General features: G+C 36.7%; 3 protein-coding genes across 4 annotated transcripts in view; 1 reads left to right on the forward strand and 2 right to left on the reverse strand.

The window, feature by feature from the left end:
- The window catches only part of LOC132123421 (ephrin type-A receptor 4-like), a 40,180-nt gene extending 37,372 nt beyond the window's left edge, over positions 1-2,808 (forward strand). The window contains exons 14-17 of the mRNA XM_059534019.1: positions 201-350; positions 547-740; positions 1,223-1,384; positions 1,476-2,808. Of these exons, the coding sequence (XP_059390002.1) occupies positions 201-350; positions 547-740; positions 1,223-1,384; positions 1,476-1,590 (621 nt within the window). The 3' untranslated portion in view covers positions 1,591-2,808. The remainder of the gene's footprint in view (positions 1-200; positions 351-546; positions 741-1,222; positions 1,385-1,475) is intronic.
- A 77-nt stretch (positions 2,809-2,885) lies between these two features.
- LOC132123009 (uncharacterized) lies at positions 2,886-25,236 on the reverse strand. The gene is given in 27 exon segments (XM_059533544.1): positions 2,886-3,176; positions 3,281-3,454; positions 3,528-3,698; positions 4,389-4,562; positions 4,650-4,748; positions 4,844-5,014; positions 5,282-7,045; positions 7,126-7,197; positions 7,868-7,981; positions 8,805-8,915; positions 9,119-9,232; positions 9,531-9,538; positions 11,642-11,795; positions 11,909-12,082; positions 12,163-12,333; positions 12,930-13,103; positions 13,789-13,968; positions 14,233-14,880; positions 14,980-15,229; positions 18,120-18,259; positions 18,399-18,572; positions 19,878-20,051; positions 20,241-20,288; positions 20,729-20,977; positions 21,071-22,365; positions 22,367-22,799; positions 25,184-25,236. Coding segments are annotated over 27 exon segments (7,461 nt in total). The 3' UTR covers positions 2,886-3,004.
- Positions 12,462-25,296, reverse strand: LOC132123426 (NACHT, LRR and PYD domains-containing protein 12-like). 2 transcript variants are annotated; one of them, XM_059534027.1, is made up of 11 exons: positions 25,184-25,296; positions 16,967-17,141; positions 16,425-16,652; positions 16,151-16,255; positions 15,858-15,968; positions 15,637-15,705; positions 13,789-15,552; positions 13,436-13,600; positions 13,211-13,327; positions 12,930-13,103; positions 12,462-12,836 (listed from the first exon to the last, which is right to left on the reverse strand). In XM_059534027.1, the coding sequence occupies exons 3-11, from the start codon at positions 16,490-16,492 to the stop codon at positions 12,638-12,640; spliced, it is 2,772 nt and encodes a 923-aa protein (XP_059390010.1). In that variant the 5' UTR covers positions 16,493-16,652; positions 16,967-17,141; positions 25,184-25,296; the 3' UTR covers positions 12,462-12,637. The 2 variants fall into 2 exon arrangements, with proteins under 2 accessions (XP_059390010.1, XP_059390011.1); XM_059534028.1 differs by lacking the exon at positions 12,462-12,836 and having other exon boundaries at positions 12,965-13,103; positions 13,211-13,247.
- Positions 25,297-26,310: the final 1,014 nt, after the last annotated feature.

A 26,310-nucleotide genomic window follows, 5' to 3' on the forward strand; every position in this document is an offset into this window, starting at 1 on the left:
TCAGTTAACACTTATTAAATAATTATTAATATTTTTTAGAAATAAGATAGATAGATAGATAGATAGATTAAGAAATTTGTGAGAAATTTCAGTAATAACAATGGTTCCGATATGATTAAATGGAATATCAGACTTCTAATTCAGTTAATTCTGTTGTATAATGCTGTTTATTGTCAATAACATTAACCTGTCAATCACAGGGAGGGAAGATCCCAATCCGCTGGACGGCTCCAGAAGCCATCACATACAGGAAGTTCACCTCAGCCAGTGATGTGTGGAGTTATGGCATCGTCATGTGGGAAGTGATGTCATATGGTGAACGACCATACTGGGACATGAGCAACCAGGATGTGAGTGGCACTGTAGCACAAATCTAATTAATTACGTGTGGTTGTCATATCTTCAGTGCTGGCGTTCCCATGGTACACGTTCCAGAAATGCATGCAAAGTATTAATACTCTGCTTTATCATGCTATTGTGTGCCATGCCAACTTATACAAACCAACTGAATGCCATAGATTAATTTCCTTCTCTTCTGTTTCATAGGTGATAAAGGCAATAGAGGAAGGCTACCGGTTGCCGCCGCCCATGGAGTGTCCTCTGGCTCTGCATCAGCTCATGCTGGAGTGCTGGATGAGGGAACGAGCGGATAGACCCAAATTCAGCCAGATCGTCAACATGCTGGACAAACTCATACGCAATCCTGCCACACTCAAGAGGACCGCAGGAGACGCCAGCAGGTGAACATGCACTCTAACACAGACTCTCAGAGATTTACATTCACATTTTTATTGCTAGTTTGGGTATATATGGGTAAACGTTCTAAAATAAGTGTTTGGCATATGTAGATACTAATTCCTAAATCCTTTGTCCCCTTGTGAACATGTATTAGGCTTTTCTATTCCTCTGGAGACATTTTCTGAATTTTTATCTTGACAAGAAGCTACTTATAATTGCTGTAATCTGTAATATTTCAGAATGCTCAATTTCATCTGCTGTTGTGTTTCAGAATGCATTTAGTCTATATTACATTGATCAAATGTGACAGTGACAGACCTTTAAAAAATCTTACCGACCCCAAACTTGTGAAGAGTTTTCTATGTTTCTGGCTTAACCTAAAATAAGCTTTTTGGCACACACACACAAACACACACACAGATACAGTTCTGACAAGTTCATTTTCTCAAGGTTAATATGTATTCTCTGATGTTGTCACACTCAGGCCCCACCCCTCCACACTTCACCACTCCCCCTCGGAAGGCTCCGCCCCCTCTGTAGGTTCTGTGGATGAATGGCTGAAAATTATTGGACTTGAGCAATACAGAGAAAACTTCAGCACAGCAGGATTCTGCAGCTTAGAGAGTGTCTTACCCATGAGTCACGAGTGAGCACCACTTTTACACATTACACACTCAATTACACATCCTGATGAGCTTGAAGATGACTATAGCTTACCAAAACTCCCTCTTTTACAGGGATCTGGGCAAAATGGGAATCTCATGCAGTGCACATCAGAGAAAGATCCTGAGCAGCGTGCAGGAATTATTTTCTGGAATGCATCACAGACAAGACACAAAGGTTCCCGTCTGATCTGTGATGAGGGGAAAAAACACTGCACCATGTTTGCATTACAAGAGGGACGGAATATTTCACATTCGCACTTTAATGAATACAAACGGTATGAAGATCAGAATGAATGAGCTAAACTGCACTTTTCTGGGCCTCTTTGTGATTCTATGAGACAAAATCTAAAATGACTCAATGCATCTCTCCGGATGAGATGTTTCTGGCCCTGTCGTTCCAGGAAGCGAGGCAGTATTTTTTGACTGGAGAAAGTTTGAGAAGTGTCCTCCTCCTTTAAGTGGAAAGAACCGTTTCAACTTAAGTGCAAACAGACTATGACGCTTTTCACCTCAGGATCTTTTCAGGATGGCCGCTCATTGTCAGCAGGAAAGAATTGTTCCCTGCGAATCAGATTTGAACATTATATTCAGATCTTTTGCCTCGGGAGATTTTGAGCCTTTGCCAACGAAGCTAACAGACCTTTTGGACGGTGTATGTTTATTTTACGAAGGCCAGATGGGAGTTTCAGAGGCATTGCTGAATGGAATATTATATTGCTTTATTTGTTGAAAAAAAAAAATAAATAAAGGGAATGAGGAGATAGATCCAGATAAGATTTAGTCTTTAGTTACTCATGTTCCATGTATCCAATCTTTGCATTTTTAAGTAGCAAAGTAAAAGACTCAATCTGATGATCTTTCTTGTTTTCTTGTCAATCTTGTTTTTTTCTCTCCTTTCAATTTCATTTATCTAAATAAATGTCTGCACCTTTGAGTACCATTGATTCTGCACCCAGAGATCGTACACCAACAGCTAAATCTGTGTAGAAAGTAATACAATTTTGGAAACTGCTGAGTTGAATCATTGCAAGAATTTTATAGTCACAGATATATTTTTAGAATTTTTTTTTACTGTACATAATCTAGGAATTTGTGTGTACATAGTTTTTAATAGTTTGATGTACATAATACCAGCAGACGTTTCCATGTACAGCTTCATCATTTTCTTCCTGTTTTTCTTTACATGTGTTAACAGAATGTATTTAATTATACAGTGAGCATAATATTCATGTTGACAGTAAATGTAACATTTTAAAACAACAGTACATTTAAGAAAGGTTCGGTAACATATTGAGGAGTTAATTTCACAGTTTCTGTATTTCCACCTTTAGGTGCACCTAACTTATGAGCTTTATTTATGATATTTTGTATCTAGTTCCTAAAATAAAAATTTTAAGAAACTGTAGTTGCCGTTCTATATTTATAATAATTAAATCCATTATACAACATATCCACAGATATTTACATTAGTGTAAACCATGCATGGTATTCTTTCCTCTAGTTCACAATGTTGTTCTTCGTACTGTACTGTACAGCTTGCAGTGACATTAATATTGATGCATTTTTCACTTCCTTTTAAAGGATTCTCTTAAACATTTGTGTTATTTCTTCAGTTTGTGTGATGATGTGTCCAGTATCTTGGAGAGCACTTTCAAGTCTGACTCTTCCAGATCATTCTCAAGCAGATCAAGTTCTTTCAGATGGGATGGATGTGATTTCAGAGCTTCAGTCAATGCTGTCACTCCTTCATGTGTTACATTACACTTGGACAACCTGAAGAGAGCAGAGTGGATTTTCACAAATTGGAAAATGTAAACAAATAATGGTACAAACGGTTTAGTTTTTGTGGAAATCTGATTTGGTTTTACAATTTTTACCTCAGCTTCTGTAGTTTACAGTGAGGCTGCTGCAGTCCAGTACAGAGTTTCTTCACTCCTGAATCTTGTAGATCATTAGTGCTCAGATCCAGATCTGTGAGACTGCAGGTCTTTGAGCTGAGAGCTGAAGCCAGAGCAGTGCAGCTGCTCTCAGTGATTCCACATTTGTCCAACCTGAGACAGAAATGAATTTGTAACATATGATTCATTTTCCAACTTTATCAAAAACTATATTTCTATATCTTACCTCAATGTTTCCAGTCTACAATTTGGATGCTGAAGAACAGCGGAAAGCAGCTCTGCTCCCTGATCTCCGGGTCTGTTGTTGCCCAAGTCCAGTTCTCTCAGATGAGAGTTTGACCTCAGAACTGAAGCCAGAGATCCAAAGCCTTCTGTTTTGATTTTGCAAGTTGAAAGTCTACAATAAGTCAAAAATGTAAAGTTCTTAATTATACAAATTATAGTACATAACATCACTTTAAATGAATTGTTAACCCAAAATAAAGAAATCTGAAATTTGCTCATTAATGTTTTTTTCATTCAACTTTGATTTAAATGCCAACCTCCAAACAGTATCATAACAAGATTCCACATTTAAATTTTAAACTGAAATGTGTTTTTAGAACAGATGTTACAACAAAATTCACAAAACATTTTTTTCTGGTTCTCAGGAGGAATTAATTCTTAATTCGTTGCGATTTGTCACTTGACATGTTGGCATCAATTGCGTCGAATAGTAGCACCCTTTTTTAACGGATGAGATTGTGTTTTATATTTTGAGAACGGTAATTAATCAATAATTGCTTTGATTTCACCTTGTTCCTCACATAAAGTTATCGTATGGCTTCAGGAGACTTAAAATATTGCCTAGTATTCATATGGAGTGCAATTATGAAAAAAAGTTTTTGTGCCTGTCATTTAAAATAAACTAATTGTTATTTGGAAATTCTCCTCATAGGGGCAAGTAAATCATTTCCATTTTTGATTCGAGTGAATTATTACTTTAAAGTCAACATGGATTCAAAAGTCACATATTTTTTTCTCATAATTCTTCATCAACTCATGACTAATTGACTAATTATGACTAATTAATTTTCTTATAACTCACTTTAGTGTTTTCAGTGCACAGTGAACTTTCTCCACAGCAGCACAGAGATGTTTCACTCCAGAGTCTCCAATGTTGTTCCAGCTCAGGTCCAGCACTTTCAGATGAGAAGGGTTTAAACTCAGAGCTTTGCTCAGATAAACACAGCCTGTTTCTGTTACTCCACAGTTCTTCAGACTACAAAGAGGAGAGTACATATTCAGCAGTCTAATTACACTTATAAATCTGAATATACAATATCTGAAGCTTAAAGAAGAAACCTACTTCAGTGATTCCAGCCTACACTTTGTGTCCTCTAGTCCAGCAGTAGGAAGAACGATAAAATCAAGATCAGGTCTACAGACATCAGAACCCAGAATCCTCCTGACAATGGATTTATATATTTGATTAAACTTTTACAAGTAAAAAGGGCTTATATAGACATGTTGTTTTTGTTTTGCTTTACTGAACACACATACAGTATTTTTTTTAAGTCGTAGTCTGATTTTTTCAATCCAATACAGAGTATTTCTACTCCTGAGTCCTGCAGGTTGTTGTGGCTCAGGTCCAGCTCTCTGAGATTGGATATTGATGGAAGAACAGCAGAAAGCACAGCGCATCCTATTTCTGTGATATTACAGTCATGCATCCTGCCAACACAAGTATATTATTAGCATAAGCTATTTATATGTTATTTACTGTTTAAATAGTGGTAAATACTGTTGCACTAAGTATAAATAGCAACTAATATAATCTTATTTCTGCTAAGTGCAAATAGTGATAGATGATATTTAGTGTAAACAGAAGTAATCGTAGTAGTAGTTGACTAGTTGCACAAATTTTAAATGGAAACAGATTTTTATTTATTTAACTTCATATCATTGACTTCATGTAAGTAAGCAACTGAATGTTCTCACCAGATCTTTTTTGAAAGCTTGATAACAGGAAGCAGCCAGAACAGAGTTGCGTCTGATCTTCTATATTTACAAAGTTCAAAATCCTCAAACTTCTCATTTGATGTCATTAAGATGTACACCAGAGCCGACCAGAGATCTGGGGACAGAGCTTCGCTGTTCAGCTTTCCAGAAGTCAGGTAGCTTTGGATTTCATTAATGAGGGAATGATCATTGAGTTCATTCAGACAGTGGAACAAAATAAGAGCCATTTCTGAGCAAGGGATTGTTTTTATCTTTTGCTTGAGATAATCAATAGTTTTCTCTGTTTCCAGGGAGCTGTCTGTCTTCTTTACCAAAAGCCCTTTTAATAGACTGTGATTTGACTCCAGAGAAAGTCCAATCAGGAATCTAAGGAAAAGATCAAGATACCCATTCATACTTTTTAAATTTTTTTCAACTGCACACTTGTGTAAACTCAACATTGTCACCGGCATTCCAGAGTCATGTGCTTCAAGCACGTTTATTCTGCTGTTGTGGAAGGAGAGGTGCACATATAGAGCTGCTAGATGTTCCTGAATGCTCAGATGAACAAAGCAGAAGACCTTCCCCTGATACAAACCAAACTCCTCTCTGAAGATCTGAGTGCACAATCCTGAGTACACTGATGCTTCTGTCACATCAATGCCACAATCTCTCAGGTCTTCCTCATAGAAGATCAGGTTGCCTCTATCCAGCTGCTCATATGCCAGTTTCCCTAGTTTGAAAATCATTTCTTTGTCAGAGTCCTTGTTCTTCTTGTACTTTGTGTCTTTAATATTAATCTGTGCCATCAGGAAGTGTGTGTACATCTGAGTAAGAGTCTTGGGAATCTCTCCACTCTCTGCTCGACTCAACATCTTCTCCAGAACAGCGGCTGAGATCCAGCAGAACACTGGGATGTGGCACATGATGAAGAGGCTCCTTGATGACTTCAGGTGTGAGATGATTGTATTGGCCAGACTCTGATCACTGACTCTCTTCCTGAAGTATTCCTCCTTCTGTGGCTCATTGAAGCCTCGTACCTCTGTCACTCGATGGACACACTCAGAGGGGACGAGATCAGCTGCTGCTGGTCTGGAGGTGATCCAGATGAGAGCAGAGGGAAGCAGATTCCCCACAATGAGGTTCGTCAACAGCACGTGCACTGATGCTGATTCACTTACATCACACAACCTCACATTACTCTGAAAATCTAGAGACAGACGACACTCATCCAGACCATCAAAGATGAACAACACTTTATATTCATCACTGGATATCTCCATTTCTTTTGTTTCAGGGAAAAAGACCTGAATGAGATCTGAAAGACTGAGTGTTTTGTTCTTCATCAGATTGATCTCTCTGAAAGGAAGAGGAAATATGAGCTGGACGTCCTGATTCTCTTTCCCTTCAGCCCAGTCCAGGATGAACTTCTGCACAGAGACTGTTTTTCCAATGCCAGCGACTCCCTTTGTCAGCACAGTTCTGATGGGTTTGTCTTGTCCAGGTAAAGCTCTAAAAATATCATTGCATTTGATTGGTATCGTTGCTCCTGCAGCAGCCTTCAAAGTTTTTTCTATTCTTTTAATTTCATGTTCATCACTGATCTCTCCATTCCCTCCCTCTGTGATGTAGAGCTCTGTGTAAATCTCGTTCAGGAGTGTTGAGTTTCCCTGCTTTGCAAATCCTTCAAAAATGTACAGATGCTTGTTTTTTATTTCCAATCTTAATCTTTGAATCTTGACTTCAGCTGTTTCTGAATCAAATCTGTTGAAAACATGTTTATTAGTAGCAAGAAATGTAGACAGTTTAGGCACTATAAATGAGTCTTGATGGTTTTAACCTACTGATATTCCATGAATCTTCCAGGAGAGCTACCAGTCTTCTCTGCATCTTGACATGATTTTCTGTGTAAATCCCTTATAGACAAAACAATAGTTTTATATTCAATACTTTCATCTTCACAGTTCTGAGTTAATGCTAGCCAGCTTGTGAATTTACCAGAAACATTTTTATATCTCACCAACATTCTTATCTTGTCTTCCTCATTCTCTTTTTTCACTGCCCTGTTGATCTTTGCTGGCCTTTGTTTATCTGTATCTTTTGTATCTTTCTTGTCATTCAACAAGCAATTAAGAGGAAGTGAAATTATCCAGCCACACTAAACTTTTGTCTTCTCATCTGTCATCAATGCAAAGTATTCCAATACTTTTATTGTTTGTCCTAAAATTATAGATACTTTTTGTTTTCACTATTTATAATACACTTTACTAAAGTAAAATAAATGAGTACTTATAATAGAATGTTTCCTTAGTTTCAGTGGAAGTGATTTTTTCAGATAAATTGTCATTTGCATTGAATGATCGCTCTTCATAGAACACTTGGAGAAGATTAATCTGATGGGGGCTACAACCCTTTGATGGGCCCCGGACATTCACAAAAAAAAATAGATGCAGCAGTGGAATTTAAACTTCTTTTTTTTTTTTACTTGAGTGCTGCGTTTCTGGAATGCTGTGTCATGCTCAGACACTGCAAAAGATGCAAGTGCAAAGGTAGGGCAGTGAGGTGCAAAAGTGCGTGAAAAACTACCTTTTTTCCATCGGAATTGATCCATTTTGAAGTTGAATTGGCATTTGCATTGACCGGTTACTCTTCATGGACAAAACACTAGGGGTAGATGAGTATGATCTCTCCTGCTGAAGACTGACAGTGAAAATAAAAGACATTTGTTGATTTAAGAAATTTAGTTTAGTTTTGGAGAAGGTTAACAATAAATCACTGAGGAGAGAAAGTGTTCTAAATATTACAATCTACATCATCCTTATGAATGTCACCACATCACTGCACTTCTGAATATCTTTAGCTTAAATAAGGCTATATTCACACTGCAAGCTGTGCTTAGTTTCAATTTATTGCTCAGATTTTTTGAATGGTTGTTTACATTAGCATTTATAAATGTGGCCAATATCAGATTCTAGTGTGAACGAATGACGGTTCTAACAGACCCACAAATGCAAAAGAAAGATAAAAAGACAGCATGAAGCGCTGTCATATGAAAGTAAACACAAAGCCAGTGTAGTAAGCGTTTAGAAGTTCATTTATAAGTTGAAGTGCTACGGAAGCAAGCTAATTCATGAGCAGGTGATAAGGAAGATGATGTCAGCACCTGCGGGGCATGGGGGTCCAGTCACAGGACATTCACACACACACACACACACACACACACACACACACACACACACACACAAAATGACATTCACAAATCACACAGAACGTGTTTTTGCTTTGAGAAACGCAAGATGTGAGAGTGAAATTTGGAAAAAAGTTTGGACTTGATTGCTGTGTTTCTGGAACGCTATTTCATGTTCAGACACTGCAAAAGACACGAACGCAAAGGTAGAGCAGTGGAGTGGAAAAGTGGTTAACTTAATGTTCTAAAATAGCACCAGGGAAAGTAACTTGGGAAAGTAACTTTAACTTGTCATATTTTCCTGCTGTGTGAACTATGTGAAGTTATTTCCATTACCTTTTTTCCATCAGATCTGATCCATTTTGCAGTCGAATTGGCATTTGCATTGACCGGTCACTCTTCATGGACAAAATACTAGGGGCAGATGAGTCCGATCTCTCCTTCAAACTACAACAGGAAACATAATTTTATGTTATGCTATACCTTGTGTTTATAACACATGTGCTAGTAAAAAACCTGTAAAATTCATTGCATTTCTGTTATAAATAGAAAGTGGATCATTGAAGTAACATTGGATCACATATTCACTGTAATTATAATTAAAAAAGATGTTAATTTGATGACCACTGAAATGATAGAAAAGGGAATACCTTAGATGTGGTAGATGTATTTCATTTCTTAGCTGAATAGGCATTTTCATTGATCGGTCACTCTTAAACGACAAAACACTGGGCGCAGGTGAATCTGATCTCTCCTGATCAACTCTGTCAGATAAAACATTTTCAGAATTATTTATAATATTCTATACCAGATTAAAAGTCAGTGGAACTGGAAATTGCATGTCATTGTTACAGTTTTTGCAATGTATTCACATCTATTCTATAGCAAATGTATACTGTATATGACGGCAATTCAAAATTTACCCATGATAAGAAGAAGAATCTTTGTCTTTTAACTGATCCATCACTCTTTATGGACACACTAGGTTCTTTTGGCACACAGACATTTTTTTTTCTTCGTTAGGCAAAGACTCCTTTTATTATTGAGTATTTTTTCTTTTACATGGAGAGCTGGAAATGTGAAAGAGAAACAGATCATGCATGTAAACTATCTGGTTTTACTAGTTTTTCCTGATGCACCTGAGGGTGTAATCTAAGTGAACTGCTTTTAAAAAACATTATAAAGCATTAAATAACTGACATTGACTAATCACATATATTTTGTGTCATACAGTATGATGCCTATAGCTCAGCTGAGGAATCATTAAGATTACAATGTATTTTAGTAACTAACATTATAAAAACATTCAGCAGATATGATTGAAAAATTAATATTTCTCTAAATCATCAGGTGTAGCTCAAACTCAAGGATTCATCTTGCCTGTGATATAAAGATGTATATTGAGATGCACTTACCATGTGTCTTCTGAATTTTCGCCAGTCCACATAAATCCGTTGAACTGAATGTTTTCTGTTCTCTCCACAGTTAAAGTACCTGCTCCTCGGTAGTGTTGTGAGAGAGTCATGGCGTTAAGGAAGTTGGCAATGGTTTAGTCTGTCACACCCATGGTAAATGGTAAATGGACTGCATTTATATAGCGCTTTCAACAGACCACATGGCCATCCAAAGCGCTTTACAATTTGCCTCACATTCACCCATTCACACACACATTCACACACCGACTGCGGTGTCTGCCATTCAAGGCGCCATCCAGCTCGTCGGGAGCAGGTGGGGTTAGGTGTCTTGCTCAAGGACACCTCGACACTTGGTCAGGTGGAGCCGGGGATCGAACCACCAACCTTCCGGTTTGTAGACAACCTACATGAACCACTGAGCCACTGCCGCACCCATAAACCATCTGATGCATATTGCACATTGCACAACTGGATGGCACTTTCTAGTTCAGCTTTTTAAAGAAAGCATAAAGATTATTAACCTAATGTTTTAATTCTGCAAATAATAATATATAATCTTTCTAGTGGTACTTACCTTGTGTTTCCAGATTTCCACTTGCTAGTCCTCGCATTAAGGAAGTTGGCAGTGGCCCATAGTCTCAGACTCAGGCGTCACACCCACTTACCGTCTGATTCTTGTTGTAAACAAAATGGAAAGCACTTTCTTGGTGTAACAAGTGCTAATCTAACTGGCTGGATTTGCAAACTTGAATTTGGGCACACCAGACTCATCGGTCTGCCTGCAAACAAAATCATGTTTGCATGGTACCAGATTTTGAGGATGAAATAAGCCCTGGATTTGGCAGTCCAGAAGGATATTTGGCGTTTTGTTTGAGGTACTCAGTAACAAGTAGACTAAGATGACCACGAGCAGAACAACCATTAAGTTTATGCATGTGTACTGTACATTTATTACATATGTATAACTCACACTTTACAATAAGGTCATATTAGTTGACGTTACAACTGTCATAGGTTGCTGCAGTACAACACACGATCAAACAAAGATGAAGGTAGAAGGTAATCTTAATAAACCAAAAGGGTAATAATCCACACAGAGAGAGAACAGCAACAAATACACACAATCAGCGTTTAAGACCCGAAAAACACTAATAGAACAGACAGGAACTTAAATACACAGACAAATTTGACGACGACATGATGACATAATCAATCACGAGGGAAAACTATGTCAAGGAACACATAAGGGAAGAAAACGAACTAAAAGTCCATGTGGTTTGACAACAAGCATATTCATAACCATAAAAATATATATTACATACTTAAAAAACTGTATAATCCTTTATAAAACCTGCTATCCGAACTCTCAGTCCATAGAAATTGTGATTTGTCTTTACTCTAAAGACATAGTCCATACAAAAATTTTAATTCTGTCATTATTCACATCATTTAACCAAACAGTTGCTGGTAGCATTTGACTTGCATAGTATGAAAGGAAAAAAAATCTTTAAGTCAATACCATCAGCTGTTTGGTTACCAACATTCTTCAACATATCTTCTTTTGTGCTCACCAAAACAACCACACAGGTTTGGAACAACATGAGAGTGAGTAAACAGAATGATGACAGAATTTTCATTTTGGGTGAACGATATATCTCTTTAGGTCAGATGGTATCACCGTATCATGCATGATAACTTCTCACAATGTTAAAAGCTTGAGTGCTTATTCCTAGAGTTATCTTAAGGATTACTGTTTTATAGTGTTTTTTCCAGTATAATGGCAAGCATATTCAAGTCTGATTCTTCCAGATCATTCTCAAGCAGATCGAGTTCCTTCAGGTGGAATGGATGTGATTTCAGAACTTCAGTCAATGCTGTCACTCCTTCATGTGTTACATTACACTTGGACAACCTGAAGAGAGCAGAGTGAATTTATAAGCAGAGATGGTTTTGCTATTATTTCATTTGATTTTAAATGGCTTTAGATCTAAGATTGCACTAAATAAGACATTTCCAGATTTTTACCTCAGCTTCTGTAGTTTACAGTGAGGCTGCTGCAGTCCAGCACAGAGCTTCTTCACTCCTGATTCTTGTAGATCATTAATGCTCAGATCCAGATGTGTCAGACTGCATGTCTTTAAGCTGAGAGCTGAAGCCAGAGCAGTGCAGCTTCTCTCAGTGATTCCACATTTGTCCAACCTGAGAAAAAAATAATCATAATATGTACTGTTCCAACTACGTGAAATATAAAATGTGCTCACAAGTTTTTATATAGTAACCTCAGTGTTTTCAGTCTACAGTTTGGATGCTGAAAAACAGCAGACAGCAGCTCTGCTCCCTGATCTCCGGGTCTGTTGTTGCTCAAGTCCAGTTCTCTCAGATGAGAGTTTGACCTCAGAACTGAAGCCAGAGATCCAAAGCCTTCTGGTTCAATTTTGCAACATGAAAGCCTATTGACAGAAATTCCAGTAAATTTGATTGATATGATACAGTGTCAGAAGAAAATTTCAAATTAGTATAATCAAGAAATCTTTAATGATAGTAAAAGATTAATGATTTAAATGTTTGCTTGTTTAATATTTGTTTAAATATTGGACATGGTGAGTACAGTAGTCACTTTACTTGTTTTCCAATTTCTATGATGTTTATGTCCTTTATGCTATGGCTTTTAACATTCAGTGGTAGCCCTTATAAAACAAAAACCCTTCACCATGAAGCAATATAATTTAATGGTCAATTTATTGTTTACTTAATCTAGCACAAGTATTCAGAATCATCTTGCCTGAGTGTCTCCAGTTTACAGTGAGGATGATGCAGTCCAACAGAGAACAGCATCACACCCGAGTCCTGGAGCTCATTCTCACTTAGAGAGAGCTCTTTCAGATTTGAAACTGTTTGTAGTATTTTAGCCAATGCTATACAACTTTTGTGTGTTATGTTACAGTTATTTAACCTGTTAAAACAATTAAAAGGCTCTTTAGTCATAAATAACTTTAAATTTATTTCATGATTAGCTAAATAAGCTCATAATTGTGTAATAACTCACTTTATTGTTTCCAATGCACAGTGTATTTTACCCACAGCAGCGCAGAGATGTTTCATTCCAGAGTCTCCAATGTTGTTCCAGCTCAGGTCCAAAACTTTCAGATGAGAAGGGTTTAAACTCAGAGCTTTGCTCAGGTAAACACAGCCTGCTTCTGTTACTCCACAGTTCTTAAGACTGCAGAGAGGAGAGGTAATACATTTGAGGTCTCAATCCAAAGACAAAAGCCTTGTTGCAAATTTGGCATGAAAAAGTCTATTTTAAAGACAGTTAACAGAACCTACTTCAAGGATTCCAGTCTACACTCCGTATCCTGTAGCCCTGCAGTGAGACATAGGAAAGCTTCATACTTGAGCTGATTATCTTGTTCATTTTGATGATTGAAGAGCCATTCCTCCCTTCTGAAGAGGCATAGAAATATTTCTTTAAATGTCTTCATAAAGTATGTACATAATGTATTTATAATATAATATTGTAATATTTAACAACTTTACTCCAAACAAACACACAGTTTTGGTTCATAGCATGAGTTTTTTACTCCTTTGCTGAGTATTTCTACCCCTGCGTCCTGCAGGGTGTTATTGCTCAGGTCCAGCTCTCTCACATTGGATAGTGATGAAAGAACCAAACACAGTGATACACATCCTTTGTTTGTGATATTACAGTCATGCAACCTGGAAGAGCAAGTAGACTGTCAATTTTTTATTCATTTATTGCCGTTTTATTATATATACATTTTCTGCTCTCACATGTATAGTTAATTCCAAAAGGTGCTCATCAAAGTCAAGTAATCACACCCATTCATTTCTGTTTATATGTAATTGATTTTGAATACGTCGTGTAAGTAGCTAAATGTTCTCACCAGATCTTTTTTGACATCTTGATCACAGGAAGCAGCCAATACAGAGCAGTGTCTGATCTTCCATAGTTACAAAGTTCGAAATCCTCAAACTTCTCATTTGATGTCATTAAGATGTACACCAGAGCCGACCAGAGATCTGGGGACAGAGCTTCGCTGTTCAGCTTTCCAGAAGTCAGGTAGCTTTGGATTTCAGTAATGAGGGAATGATCATTGAGTTCATTCAGACAGTGGAACAAAATAAGAGCCATTTCTGAGCAAAGGATTGTTTTTAGCTTCTGCTTGAGATAATCAATAGTTTTCTCTGTTTCCAGGGAGCTGTCTGTCTTCTTCACCAAAAGCCCTTTTAATAGACTGTGATTTGACTCCAGAGAAAGTCCAATCAGGAATCGAAGGAAAAGATCAAGATACCCATTCATACTTTTTAAATTTTTTTCAACTGCACACTTGTGTAAACTCAACATTGTCACCGGCATTCCAGATTCATGTGCTTCAAGCACGTTTATTCTGCTGTTGTGGAAGGAGAGGTGCACATATAGAGCTGCTAGATGTTCCTGAATGCTCAGATGAACAAAGCAGAAGACCTTCCCCTGATACAAACCAAACTCCTCTCTGAAGATCTGAGTGCACAATCCTGAGTACACTGATGCTTCTGTCACATCAATGCCACACTCTCTCAGGTCTTCCTCATAGAAGATCAGGTTGCCTCTATCCAGCTGCTCATATGCCAGTTTCCCTAGTTTGAAAATCATCTCTTTGTCTTTGCTCTTCTTCTCATTGTACTTTGTATCTTTGATGTTAATCTGTGCCATCAGGAAGTGTGTGTACATCTGAGTAAGAGTCTTGGGAATCTCTCCACTCTCTGCTCGACTCAACATCTTCTCCAGAACAGCGGCTGAGATCCAGCAGAACACTGGGATGTGGCACATGATGAAGAGGCTCCTTGATGACTTCAGATGTGAGATGATCCTATCGGCCAGACTCTGATCACTGACTCTCTTCCTGAAGTATTCCTCCTTCTGTGGATCATTGAAGCCTCGTACCTCTGTCACTCGATGGACACACTCAGAGGGGACGAGATCAGCTGCTGCTGGTCTGGACGTGATCCAGATGAGAGCAGAGGGAAGCAGATTCCCCACAATGAGGTTCGTCAGCAGCACGTCCACTGATGCTGATTCACTTACATCACACAACCTCACATCACTCTGAAAATCTAGAGACAGACGACACTCGTCCAGACCATCAAAGATGAACAAAACTTTATATTCATCACTGGATATTTCCATTTCTTTTGTTTCAGGGAAGAACATTTGAAGAAGATCTGAAAGACTGAGTGTTTTGTTCTTCATCAGATTGAGCTCTCTGAAAGGAAGAGGAAATATGAGCTGGATGTCCTGATTCTCTTTCCCTTCAGCCCAGTCCAGGATGAACTTCTGCACAGAGACTGTTTTTCCAATGCCAGCGACTCCCTTTGTCAGCACAGTTCTGATTGGTTTGTCTTGTCTAGGTAAAGCTCTAAAAATATCATTGCATTTGATTGGTATCGTTGCTCCTGCAGGAACCTTCAACGTTTTTTCTATTCTTTTAATTTCATGCTCGTAACTGATCTCTCCATTCCCTCCCTCTGTGATGTAGAGCTCTATATAGATGTCCTTCAGAAGTTTTGGATTTCCCTGCTTTGCAAATCCTTCAAAAATGTACAGTTGCTTCTTTTTTATTTCTTTTTTTAATCTATTAATCTTGATGTCAGGACTTTTTGAATCACATCTGTTGAAAACATGTTTTTCAGTAACTGAGAATATGCACACAGTACAGACATTATAAATAAGACTCTTGATGCATTGAACCTACTGATGAATGAATTCTCCAGGAAAGCTGCCAGTCTTCAGAGCATCCTGACATGATTTTGTTAGTGAATACCTTATAGACAAAATAATATTTTGTAATAAGCATTAAAATGTATAACCCGTGAGAATTAAGACTTTTGTCTGAGATTTGTATTAACTTTTGCGCACTATTTACCCTTCAGTTTGTTGAAGCAAAATAAATGAGTTCTTATAGTAGAATGTTACCTTAGTCCCAGTGGAGGTGGTTCATTCAGATGAATTGGCATTTGCATTGACCGGTCACTCTTCATAGACAAAACACTTGGGGAAGATGAGTTTGATCTCTCCTGGTGGAGACTGAAAGCAAAACTTACCATTGGTAGATTTGAATAAAGAAGAAATCTGGTATTTTAGTAAAGATTGCCTAAAAAGCATCGATGAGGGTCCGAATTTTTTTATCTGAATTTTTATAGCTGTTTTACTGCCCTGATGACCCACTGTTCTGTCTATCTTTATATTAAACAAGAAATTGTCATTACCCTTTTTCCATTGATCCATTTTTCAGATGAATTGGCATTTGCATTGAGCGGTCGCTCTTCATGGACAAAACACTAGGACTGGAAGAGTCTGATCTGTCGACCAAACTGTGAGAGGGAACACAATATTATTTTATGCTATATAATATAAATTAAGATTAAAAATGTTCAAAACACAACCATTTTCTTAAAATGTTTAACAGTAATGGTAATGATATAATTATGTTAATTTGACAATTTATTTGATAATTAAGCTTAAAACGATGTACAAATATACCTTAGATGTGGAAGATGTGTTGTATTTCTCAAGTAAACCGGCATTTGCATTGATCGGTTGCTCTTCATAGACAAAACACTGGGCTCAGGGGAATCTGATCCCTCCTGATCACAACTGTCAGAATCCACGTTGTGTTCTTTGTACCTATTGTTTTTTTATATTATAGATTTGTACTCCCAACATAATAAACGGGCAAAGAAAGCCTTTTGTTCTTCAGAACACTGCATGCTGCAAATGAGGAAGAGAAACATGATTAAGTATGTAATCTCTCTTTAAGATCAGGCTTCACTGGTTTTTGTTATTAGTGTTAGGCAGTAAAGTATAATGAAGACAAACCTTAAAATAATTTTCAACAATAATTGAAAAATATTACAAAGTAATACATACATGAAATCAAAATTAAATTGTATGTAACACATACAAATACAGTTTTTTTGTAACACCTAGAATTAATCATAGCTAATCTCCCACATTATAATAGTTTGTTGTGTCTGGTGTGATCCATCAGATGCTTTTCTTGGTCTGGGCAGTATAGTACTTACCATATGTCAACCAGTTTGATGATTTCTATTTTTCCACAGGCTATCTGTCCGACGCTTATATGTCGTCCTCAGTGTTGTTAGTGAATTTTTATGTCAAGGAAGTTGGTGAAGGCTAAGCCTCAGGCATTACGGACCGCCCACAGTATGCGCACTAACTGCCTTATCAGGGCAACATCTGTGAGAAAGGCCAAACAGGTATTTTTATCAGTTTGTTAACATCAGCTTGTTTAAAAATAGCACCAGGATACACAAAGGACAAAGCACAAAGGAACCAGACTCTTTGTCATATTGATATTCACATATGCAGTTGTATGTTTTGTCTTGTTTTCTGATTGTCAGCACCTATATTCTATTCTGTACTTGGAGACTTTTTCACCAAGAACAGAGCGGACAAGTGGAGATCGAGCTTTTGTTGCGATAGCTCCTAAACTCTGGAATGATCTGTGGAAAGCACTGCTGATAGATTGTTTTTTTAATTATTATTATTACATTCAAAACATAAGTAAAGATAATTCAGTATTTTTTTCTTTCTTCACATACAATACTCATCTTTGAACTGATGAAATCCAGAATATTAAGTGAATATCTTGTCTGTTTTCAAAGCAAATGAATGAGTGCAGGAGACATGTAATATACCACACAAATAATGCAGGGAAAAAATGTATGTGAACATGCAACATGAGTCAGTAATTTTAAGCTAAATATTGCTCCTGCAAAGCATTATCACTTTTCAGTTATTTGAGGTTAAAATACAGTTTATAAGCTTAATTGGATTGTTTTGTTACACATATTTTGCAGCACAGATTATAAAGAAAATAACAGAACAACAGGACTAACAACAAAAGTTTTAAGATTTTTATTTTCAATGCATTATTCAATAAAACAATAAAATCATCAAAGAACATGCATTTTTCATTGGTTTTTATATAAAAAATAAAAGGGGGATGGCTTCTAAATATGGAGACCCTCTGCACTGAACCAACTGGAGCATGTACTGGTGAGTGTACTGGTTTTCCTCTATGCTTTGCTCTAGCCTTCATTCTGGTTTTGATTTGTTTGTATTATTTTTATTTGCAACCAGTTTAAGAATTATCTTCCTAATTAAAGTTCTTAAAGATTTCTGTCCATTTTGTTTATTTTTATGATGTGTCCAGTATTATAGAGAGCATTTTTAAATCTGACTCTTCCAGATCATTCTCAGAAAGATCAAGTTCTTTCAGATGGGATGGATGTGATTTCAGAGCTTCAGTCAGTGCTGTCACTCCTTCATGTGTTACATTACACTTGGACAACCTGAAGAGAGCAGAGTGGATTTATAAGCACATGTTTGCTATTACTTCTTAGTTTAACAGTTTCTTAATGTATAGTTGCAAGTTTTCTAAAATAATATAAGAGTATAATATAATAATGTAACAGTTCTGCAGACTTTCACCTCAGCTCCTCTAGTTTACAGTGAGGATTCTGCAGTCCAGCAGAGAGCTTCTTCACTCCTGAGTCTTGAAGATCATTACTGCTCAGATCCAGATGTGTCAGACTGCAGGTCTCTGAGCTGAGAGCTGAAGCCAGAGCAGTGCAGCTTCTCTCAGTCATTCCACATTTGTCCAATCTGATCGTATCACAATTGAAAATGTGATATATTTTACTTATATTTTTACATAATTGCATGTTGTTATACTGACTATATTCAACATAACATGGTTCCTACACATTTTCCATCTCAAAATTCCATACTTTTCCAGACTCAAATTTCCACTTCTCAGTAGATTTTTGGACATATTAACATAAATGGTTCATAGAGCATTATATTTGTGATATTTGGGTCTTTATTTTTTCTCAGGGGTTTATTTATTGATTTTCTCCAAGTGACAACATACAGAGCCCCTAAAAAAAAACAGACTTTTGCACACACAAAACAAGAAACTATTGACATGCGTAGCTATTTTTTGTGTGCTTACGCATTACAGTTTCTAATTTTATATAATATAACCTATTTCCTTTGTGCGTCACTGCCATCTTACTATGAAGGAAATGAGAGCATGGATGCACATGAATTAATGGAGATATATTTGCTCAAAATTTGTCTTTTGTTAGTATAGTACCTCTAATATTAAGGCCTAATGTTCAATTTAACATCCTCTGTAGCAGCAGAGAAACAATGACAAGAAATGGGCTGATGGCACAATATACGGCTGTGTGCATTGTCCTTTTTGCCAAGTTCAAGGGTATATAAAATAGACTGGTACTGTAAAAAAGAAGTAAAAAATTTGGCTTTCTTTAGGGCAGTACATCATATTTCAAGGCATAATTAAATGCTTTAACGCATACACTGTGCCAGTCAAAAAACACAATGGCACAATAAATGGGTGGTGTTGGCGCAGTGGATAAGACACACGTCTTTGGCGTGAGAGACCCGGGTTCGAATCCACTGTGAGACACCAATGTGTTCCTGAGCAAGACACTTCACCCCTAGTTGCTCCAGAGGCGTGCGACCTCTGACATATATAGCAATTGTAAGTCGCTTTGGATAAAAGCGTCTGCTAAAAGAATAAATGTAAATGTAAATAAGTGGCTTAATAAATGCTTATAACCTGCATAATGAAAGATGCACCTTGAATTCATTCTGTCGTGTTTGACATTCACTAAACAGCTACCATGAAAACACGCTTCTTGTATGATGAATTTATTTTCATTAAATTCTTATTTTTCTATTATATAAAACTAAATAGGGGCAAAATTCTGGAAATGCAAATATTTTTCCATACTTTGCTTTCTTGTTTCCATACTTTTCCAGTCCTGGAAATGACTCAAATCAAATTCCATACTTTTCCAAACTGCGTAGGAACCCTGACATAATGCCACTTTGATGACACTTGTTATCAACTATAAAATATAAAATAGCATGATAACTCACTTTAGTGTTTTCAGTGCACAGTGAACTTTCTCCAGAGCAGCACAAAGATGTTTCACTCCAGAGTCTCCAATGTTGTTCCAGCTCAGGTCCAGCACTTTCAGATGAGAAGGGTTTAAACTCAGAGCTTTGCTCAGGTAAACACAGCCTGCTTCTGTTACTCCACAGTTCTTCAGACTACAAAGAGAATAGGTAATACATTTGATGTGTCACGATGTATACAGTATATATATTCATTTATAAATTTGCAAGAATTAATTACCATAATCTGACAGTGGCACCACACTAAAAAATTACTAGGGAGTCATTATTCTAAAATACGAAATTAATTTTTAACATATTACAGAATCGATTGATTGAACTTACTTCAGAGATTTCAGGCTACACTCTGTGTCCTGTAGTCCAGCAGTTCTGTGATGCAAATGTAAGTGAATTTCTTCATTTCCATGTTTATGATGATTATGGGAACCACAAGTTGATGCTAAAGCTTTGTTGTGTATCTTTCTTTCCATGTCCTTTATTCTGATATGAGAAAAATGTATTAAAATGTGTGAGAACACAGGTCTGACTACATGAGACTAAGTGATAGTCTTATCAGTCTTACTTTTCAGATTCAAATTAGACCAGTTTATGTTTTTATGTACCTAATTAAGTGATGACCAGTCTAGAAGAAAAAATAAATGGCTTGATTGTAAGACTAGTCTAAGGGTTTAATGCAACCAACCACAAAGAACTTACTTCATAGACTTTGTGCTGCAATCTCTGCCCTGTAGTCCAGCAGTTCTGTGATGGAAATGTAATTGACTTTCTTCATTCCCATGTTTATGCTGGCTATATGAGTGCATCTTTCTTTGCATTTCCCTTTTTCTAATAAGAAAAAGTATTTAATAAAGTACAGTATGATATGTAAAGTAATAATTTCTAGTATTTACTTTAAAAATTCTGCTCCGCGGGGTGATCTATTAACTCCGACACAGAGTATTTCTACTCCTGAGTCCTGCAGGTTGTTGTTGCTGAGGTCCAGCTCTCTCACATTGGATAATGATGTAAGAACCGTAGTCAGCAGTGCACAGCCTTTATATGTGAGATTACAGTCACTCAACCTGACAAAATAGTAAGAGTGTAATATAAATATTTTGAGCATGCTTGCATTTGATAAGATTTCAAAAAGAACTCAACGGGCCTTTGTGAATAACTTGATCACAGTATGCAGCCATTCTAAGATGTCATCTGATCTGCCATATTTTTGAAGTTCAAACTCTTCAGACCTCTCATCAGATGTCATTAATTTATACACCAAAGCTCGCCAGAGAGCTGGGGACATGTTTTGTTTTTCACAGCTTTGGGATTCATCGATCAGAGAATGGTCGTTTAGTTCATTTAAACAGTGGAACAGAAGGACACAATCATTTGGACACAACTGTTCTTTTAATTCTTGTTTGAGATACTCAATAGTTTTCTCTCTTTCCAGTGAGCTTTCTGTCTTTGTCACCAAAAGCCCTTCTAGAAGGCTGTGATTTGATTCCAGTGAAAGTCCCATGAGAAAGCGAAGGAAAAGATCAAGATGTCCGTTCCTACTCTTTAAGGCTTTTTCAACTGCACACTTGTGTAAACTCAACATTGTCACCGGCGTTCCAGAGTCATGTGCTTCAAGCACGTTTATTCTGCTGTTGTGGAAGGAGAGGTGCACATATAGAGCTGCTAGATGTTCCTGAATGCTCAGATGAACAAAGCTGAAGACTTTCCCATGATACAAGCCAAACTCCTCTCTGAAGATCTGAGTGCACAATCCTGAGTACACTGATGCTTCTGTCACATCAATGCCACAATCTCTCAGGTCTTCCTCATAGAAGATCAGGTTGCCTCTATCCAGCTGCTCATATGCCAGTTTCCCTAGTTTGAAAATCATCTCTTTGTCTTTGCTCTTCTTCTCATTGTACTTTGTATCTTTGATGTTAATCTGTGCCATCAGGAAGTGTGTGTACATCTGAGTAAGAGTCTTGGGAATCTCTCCACTCTCTGCTCGACTCAACATCTTCTCCAGAACAGCGGCTGAGATCCAGCAGAACACTGGGATGTGGCACATGATGAAGAGGCTCCTTGATGACTTCAGGTGTGAGATGATTGTATTGGCCAGACTCTGATCACTGACTCTCTTCCTGAAGTATTCCTCCTTCTGTGGATCATTGAAGCCTCGTACCTCTGTCACTCGATGGATGCACTCAGAGGGGACGAGATCAGCTGCTGCTGGTCTGGAGGTGATCCAGATGAGATTAGAGGGAAGCAGATTCCCCACAATGAGGTTCTTCATGAGCACATCCACTGATGTCTCTTTGGTCGCATCCTGTAGAGTCTCATTGGTGTGAAAGTTTAAGGGAAGACGGCACTCGTCCAGACCATCAAAAATGAAAACAACAGAGGAGTTTTGAATCAAATGTAAACTTATCTCTCTCATCAAGAAGGTTTGAAGAAGACTGACTAGACTGAACTTATTTTTTTTCCTTCATCAAATTGAGCTCTCTGAAAGGAAGAGGAAATATGAGCTGGACATCCTGATTCTCTTTCCCTTCAGCCCAGTCCAGGATGAACTTCTGCACAGAGACTGTTTTTCCAATGCCAGCAACTCCCTTTGTTAGCACAGTTCTGATGGGTTTGTCTTGTCCAGGTAAAGCTCTAAAGATGTCTCTACATTTGATTGGTATCGTTGCTCCTGCAGCAGTAAAGGTTTTTTCTATCCTAGTAAACTCATGTTTATTACTGATCCCTCCAGCTTCTTCTTCTATGATGTAGAGCTCAGTGTAGATTTGGTTCAAGAGTGTTGGGTTTCCCTGCTTTCCCAATCCTTCAAAAACATACTGATGTTTCTTTTTAATGTAAGATTTTAATCTTTGTTGGATCTCTCTATCGTGTATTTGCAGCTCATGCCTAGAAAGCAAAGCAAATAATAAAACCAAAAGACTTTGTCATTGTTAGAAAACACATCTGCTCTGTACAAAGTTAAATGTAATCTTAAATTTTTTTGAAAATATTCAAATAATATTAAGTTATGTCTTTTCAGATAATGAAGGCTGTGTCTTTTTTATTTTATCTCAGTTGGTTTTGTTACAACATTTATATAAAGTTACATTGACAATTACAATGGTGAAGGATGTCATACACATACATTTTTTTTTTTTAAATAGCCCAAATTTAAGTCCGCTGGTTTAAATATGTTGGATGAACTTTTTTTTTCCAGATGCCCTGCTGTCTATTCCTGAAACCCTGTATCTGGTGAGAGTTAACTGCAAATTATCTGCACTCACCAGAATCCTCTCAGATTTTGGAAGCAAAAACTGAAATCAAAGCTAACAGTTGAACTGTTGTGCTATAAAACCTTACCTCTGGTGTGGTGGATTTTTTTCATCTCTCAAATGAATTTTTGTTGAATGGGTATCAGGTGAATGTGATTTCTCCAGTGAACTTAAAAAACCGACAACAATATTAACTCTCAGATTTTGAAGTTATCATCTCTATTACTTAGATGCATGTCGTAAAAAAAAAATTCTCAAATTATAAACACATTCTCAATAGTGCACCAATTTGTAAATAATTAAAACAAAACCAAATGCTTCATTCAAAACCAAACTTTTGCCTCATTTTCACACAATTACGTTACTGCTTTGGGGACAGTGTGTTATTTGAGTTCATGTTATGTTTGTATTCAGTGTTATTTTTGCTGAATGAGAATGTAGTTAAACCTGTGCTTAATAGAGACAGCTCTGTGTGAAGTTCTGCTTGGGGTGGGGGGTTTGAAATACGTCTTTGACATGAAGTGAAGAAGTAGTTTGAGATTCATAGAATCTGTTTTAGTGAGTAAGAAACTGAGGAAAATCTGAATTTATCGCTATATGGCTACAATTATCACAGCTATGCTACATGCAAACAAAAAGATACATAGATTTACCTTTGATCAGATACAGATTCTCCATCTTTTAACTGAATTGGCATTTTCATCGACTTGTCACTTTTCAGGGACCAAACACTGGGATCAGATGAATGTGATCTCTCCAGAAAACTGAAAAGCAACAAAATCCATCTCACCATAGTTGATCATTGAAACTTACGGAGCCCCGCACATGACACGCAGGAACAAATATAAGGCTAAATCGTGTGCACGATTTACTAATTCGTTCCCTCAATGTACTAAAACTATAGCGTTCCCTTGATTTATTATTGCATTCACTTGATTTAGAGATTGTGTGCACGATTTACTAATTCGTTCCCTCGATTTGCTAAAGCGTGCGCACGATTTATTTATTTTTTCTTGTATGTCATGTGCGTGGCTCCATAGAAACTGATGTCTTAAAGATTTAAGAAAATACATATTTTGCAAGCACTTCTTTTTGTTTTATTACTTCACAATAGCAAGAAAATCATAGTTAATGTATCCCATGTGACATAAAACATATTATTCTGTATTTACCTTTGATCAGATACAGATTCTCCATCTTTTAACTGAATTGGCTATATAAATAAATGAACTGCATATAAATAAATAAATAAAACCATATGCATCTCATCATTAGATAACAATGATTATGTTCTTGCAAGTAAAAGCTAGTGACAATGAGATTTGTTAAGGACAATACTTTACAGGACAGAAATACAACACAATACTACATTTTAGTTTTAGCTGCCTCACAAAAGTGCTATAAACTTCAAAGCTATGCAACAAAAACTAAAAGAATTGTATATTTACCTTTGATCAAACAAATATTCTCCATTTTTTAACTGAATTGGCATTTTCATTGATTTGTCACTTTTCATGGACAAAACACTGGGAACGGGTGAATCTGATCTCTCCTCAGGGCTGAAAAAGCAACGTAATAAAAGATTATGTTCTAGAAAATATAATAGTGGGTTTCATTCATCTTTTAAAAATAATATTTTCATCTTGCTAAAACATTATCTACAACATTAACTGGATTCACCTTAGATAATCTTCAGCTTTTAACTGAATTGGCATTTTCATTGATTTGTCACTCTTCATGGATAAAACACTAAAGACAGGTGAATGTGGTCTCTCCTGCTGAACGCTGTCAGATACAACACAATCCATCTTCATAGTTCAAAGCAATTCAACATCGCTTTCAATCAGATTATATTAAGAGGGTCAGTGGCTTTTGTAATAACAGTTTTTTAATTTAATTAGATATGGTAGGTTATAAGCGTTATGTTTTAAGCTCTTACTTTAAACCGTGTTGGTTTTAATTCAGTTTGCTTTGATCTGTACAATTCTGATACATCTACAAACACAACATTTGACTTACCTTTTCTCTCCATCGCTAATGTTGTGATAATCAGCGTCTTTTTCAGCATTCATGGTTCTTGTCTTTTCATAACTTCTGAAGAAATGTATTCTGAATTCTGTGTCTTGTAATGAAAGGCTAAAGAACAGGGAATGAGGAAGAAAAACAAAGCACAGGGTTGAAGCTTTCTTCAGAAACTGGTTTGACTGGTTCTTGGTAAAGTATCTTCTGGTTTATTTTTATATAGTTCACATACTTTCACATTTAATAAAAGACTTAACTGTTAGCAGTGTCTGACTAAATGTAAATACACACATTTTGTGATAAATTAAGACAATGCATTGTAGTGGAAAGCATAGTGTGCATATTTTCTTGCTTTTTGCAATACTTAAACTTTCAATTACATTCTGCAAATAATATAACTTAAGTGTCATGTGTCCTTACTGTTTAATTCAAAAGGATTTATCTTGCCTAGTGTAATCTTCTGCTCTCAGTCTGTGCATTTGTTCTTATAAATATTTTTTAAACCTTGAACCACATTGACAAGATGAATTTGCACCAAAAAACTGTAAAGTCTGACTGAGAACCACCGCTTTAAAACATGAAGGCAATCAAGTACATACATGTGGGGACTGCAGCATTAAGTTAGTTTTTGTATTTGAAAACTGACGTATTGTTACTGTCTTTACATGTGTAAACATAATGGCTGACTTGATGACATAAAAACAAAGCCGTTTCCTCATTAAAGTCTAGATAGATCAGATTTAATTTTATCATAAAAGATGATCAGCCAAACTACAATAAGAGTTTAAGTTCTAGATAAAGGGTATAATCATGTGAATCTTAGGAGGAAATCTATTTTGGTCAGTTGTTTTTGGAACATTTTTATGTATTTTAGTTTTTTAATCTTGTGTAAACATTGTGATGCAACTTATCTTGTGACCAATGGTGGCGCTGTTTCACACTTCATGGTTAAAAAAGATTCTCCACTTGAGTTCAGCTTAAAAAGATAAACATGTCGACGGTTTTACATCTGTATGGTATTGTATTTACAATTAAGTATTCCGGTCTGTAACTCACTACATCAACGATGGCACTGTGTTTGCGTTTGAAAAGCGTGCAAAAATCTCTAGTTCGTTTAATTTTAA

Source organism: Carassius carassius, chromosome 41 (assembly GCF_963082965.1).
Source record: "Carassius carassius chromosome 41, fCarCar2.1, whole genome shotgun sequence".
NCBI classification, from domain to species: Eukaryota; Metazoa; Chordata; class Actinopteri; order Cypriniformes; family Cyprinidae; genus Carassius; species Carassius carassius.

Excerpts from the sequence above, each read along its gene's own strand:
- LOC132123426 (XM_059534027.1), bottom strand. The coding sequence starts at position 16,492 with ATGAAGAGCAACCGATCAATGCAAATGCCGGTTTACTTGAGAAATACA. Across the intron at positions 15,706-15,857 it reads CCACCTCCACTGGGACTAAG|GTATTCACTAACAAAATCAT; the intron begins GTAACATTCTAC and ends TTTGTCTATAAG. Across the intron at positions 13,328-13,435 it reads TCATGCTATGAACCAAAACT|AAGGGAGGAATGGCTCTTCA; the intron begins GTGTGTTTGTTT and ends ATGCCTCTTCAG.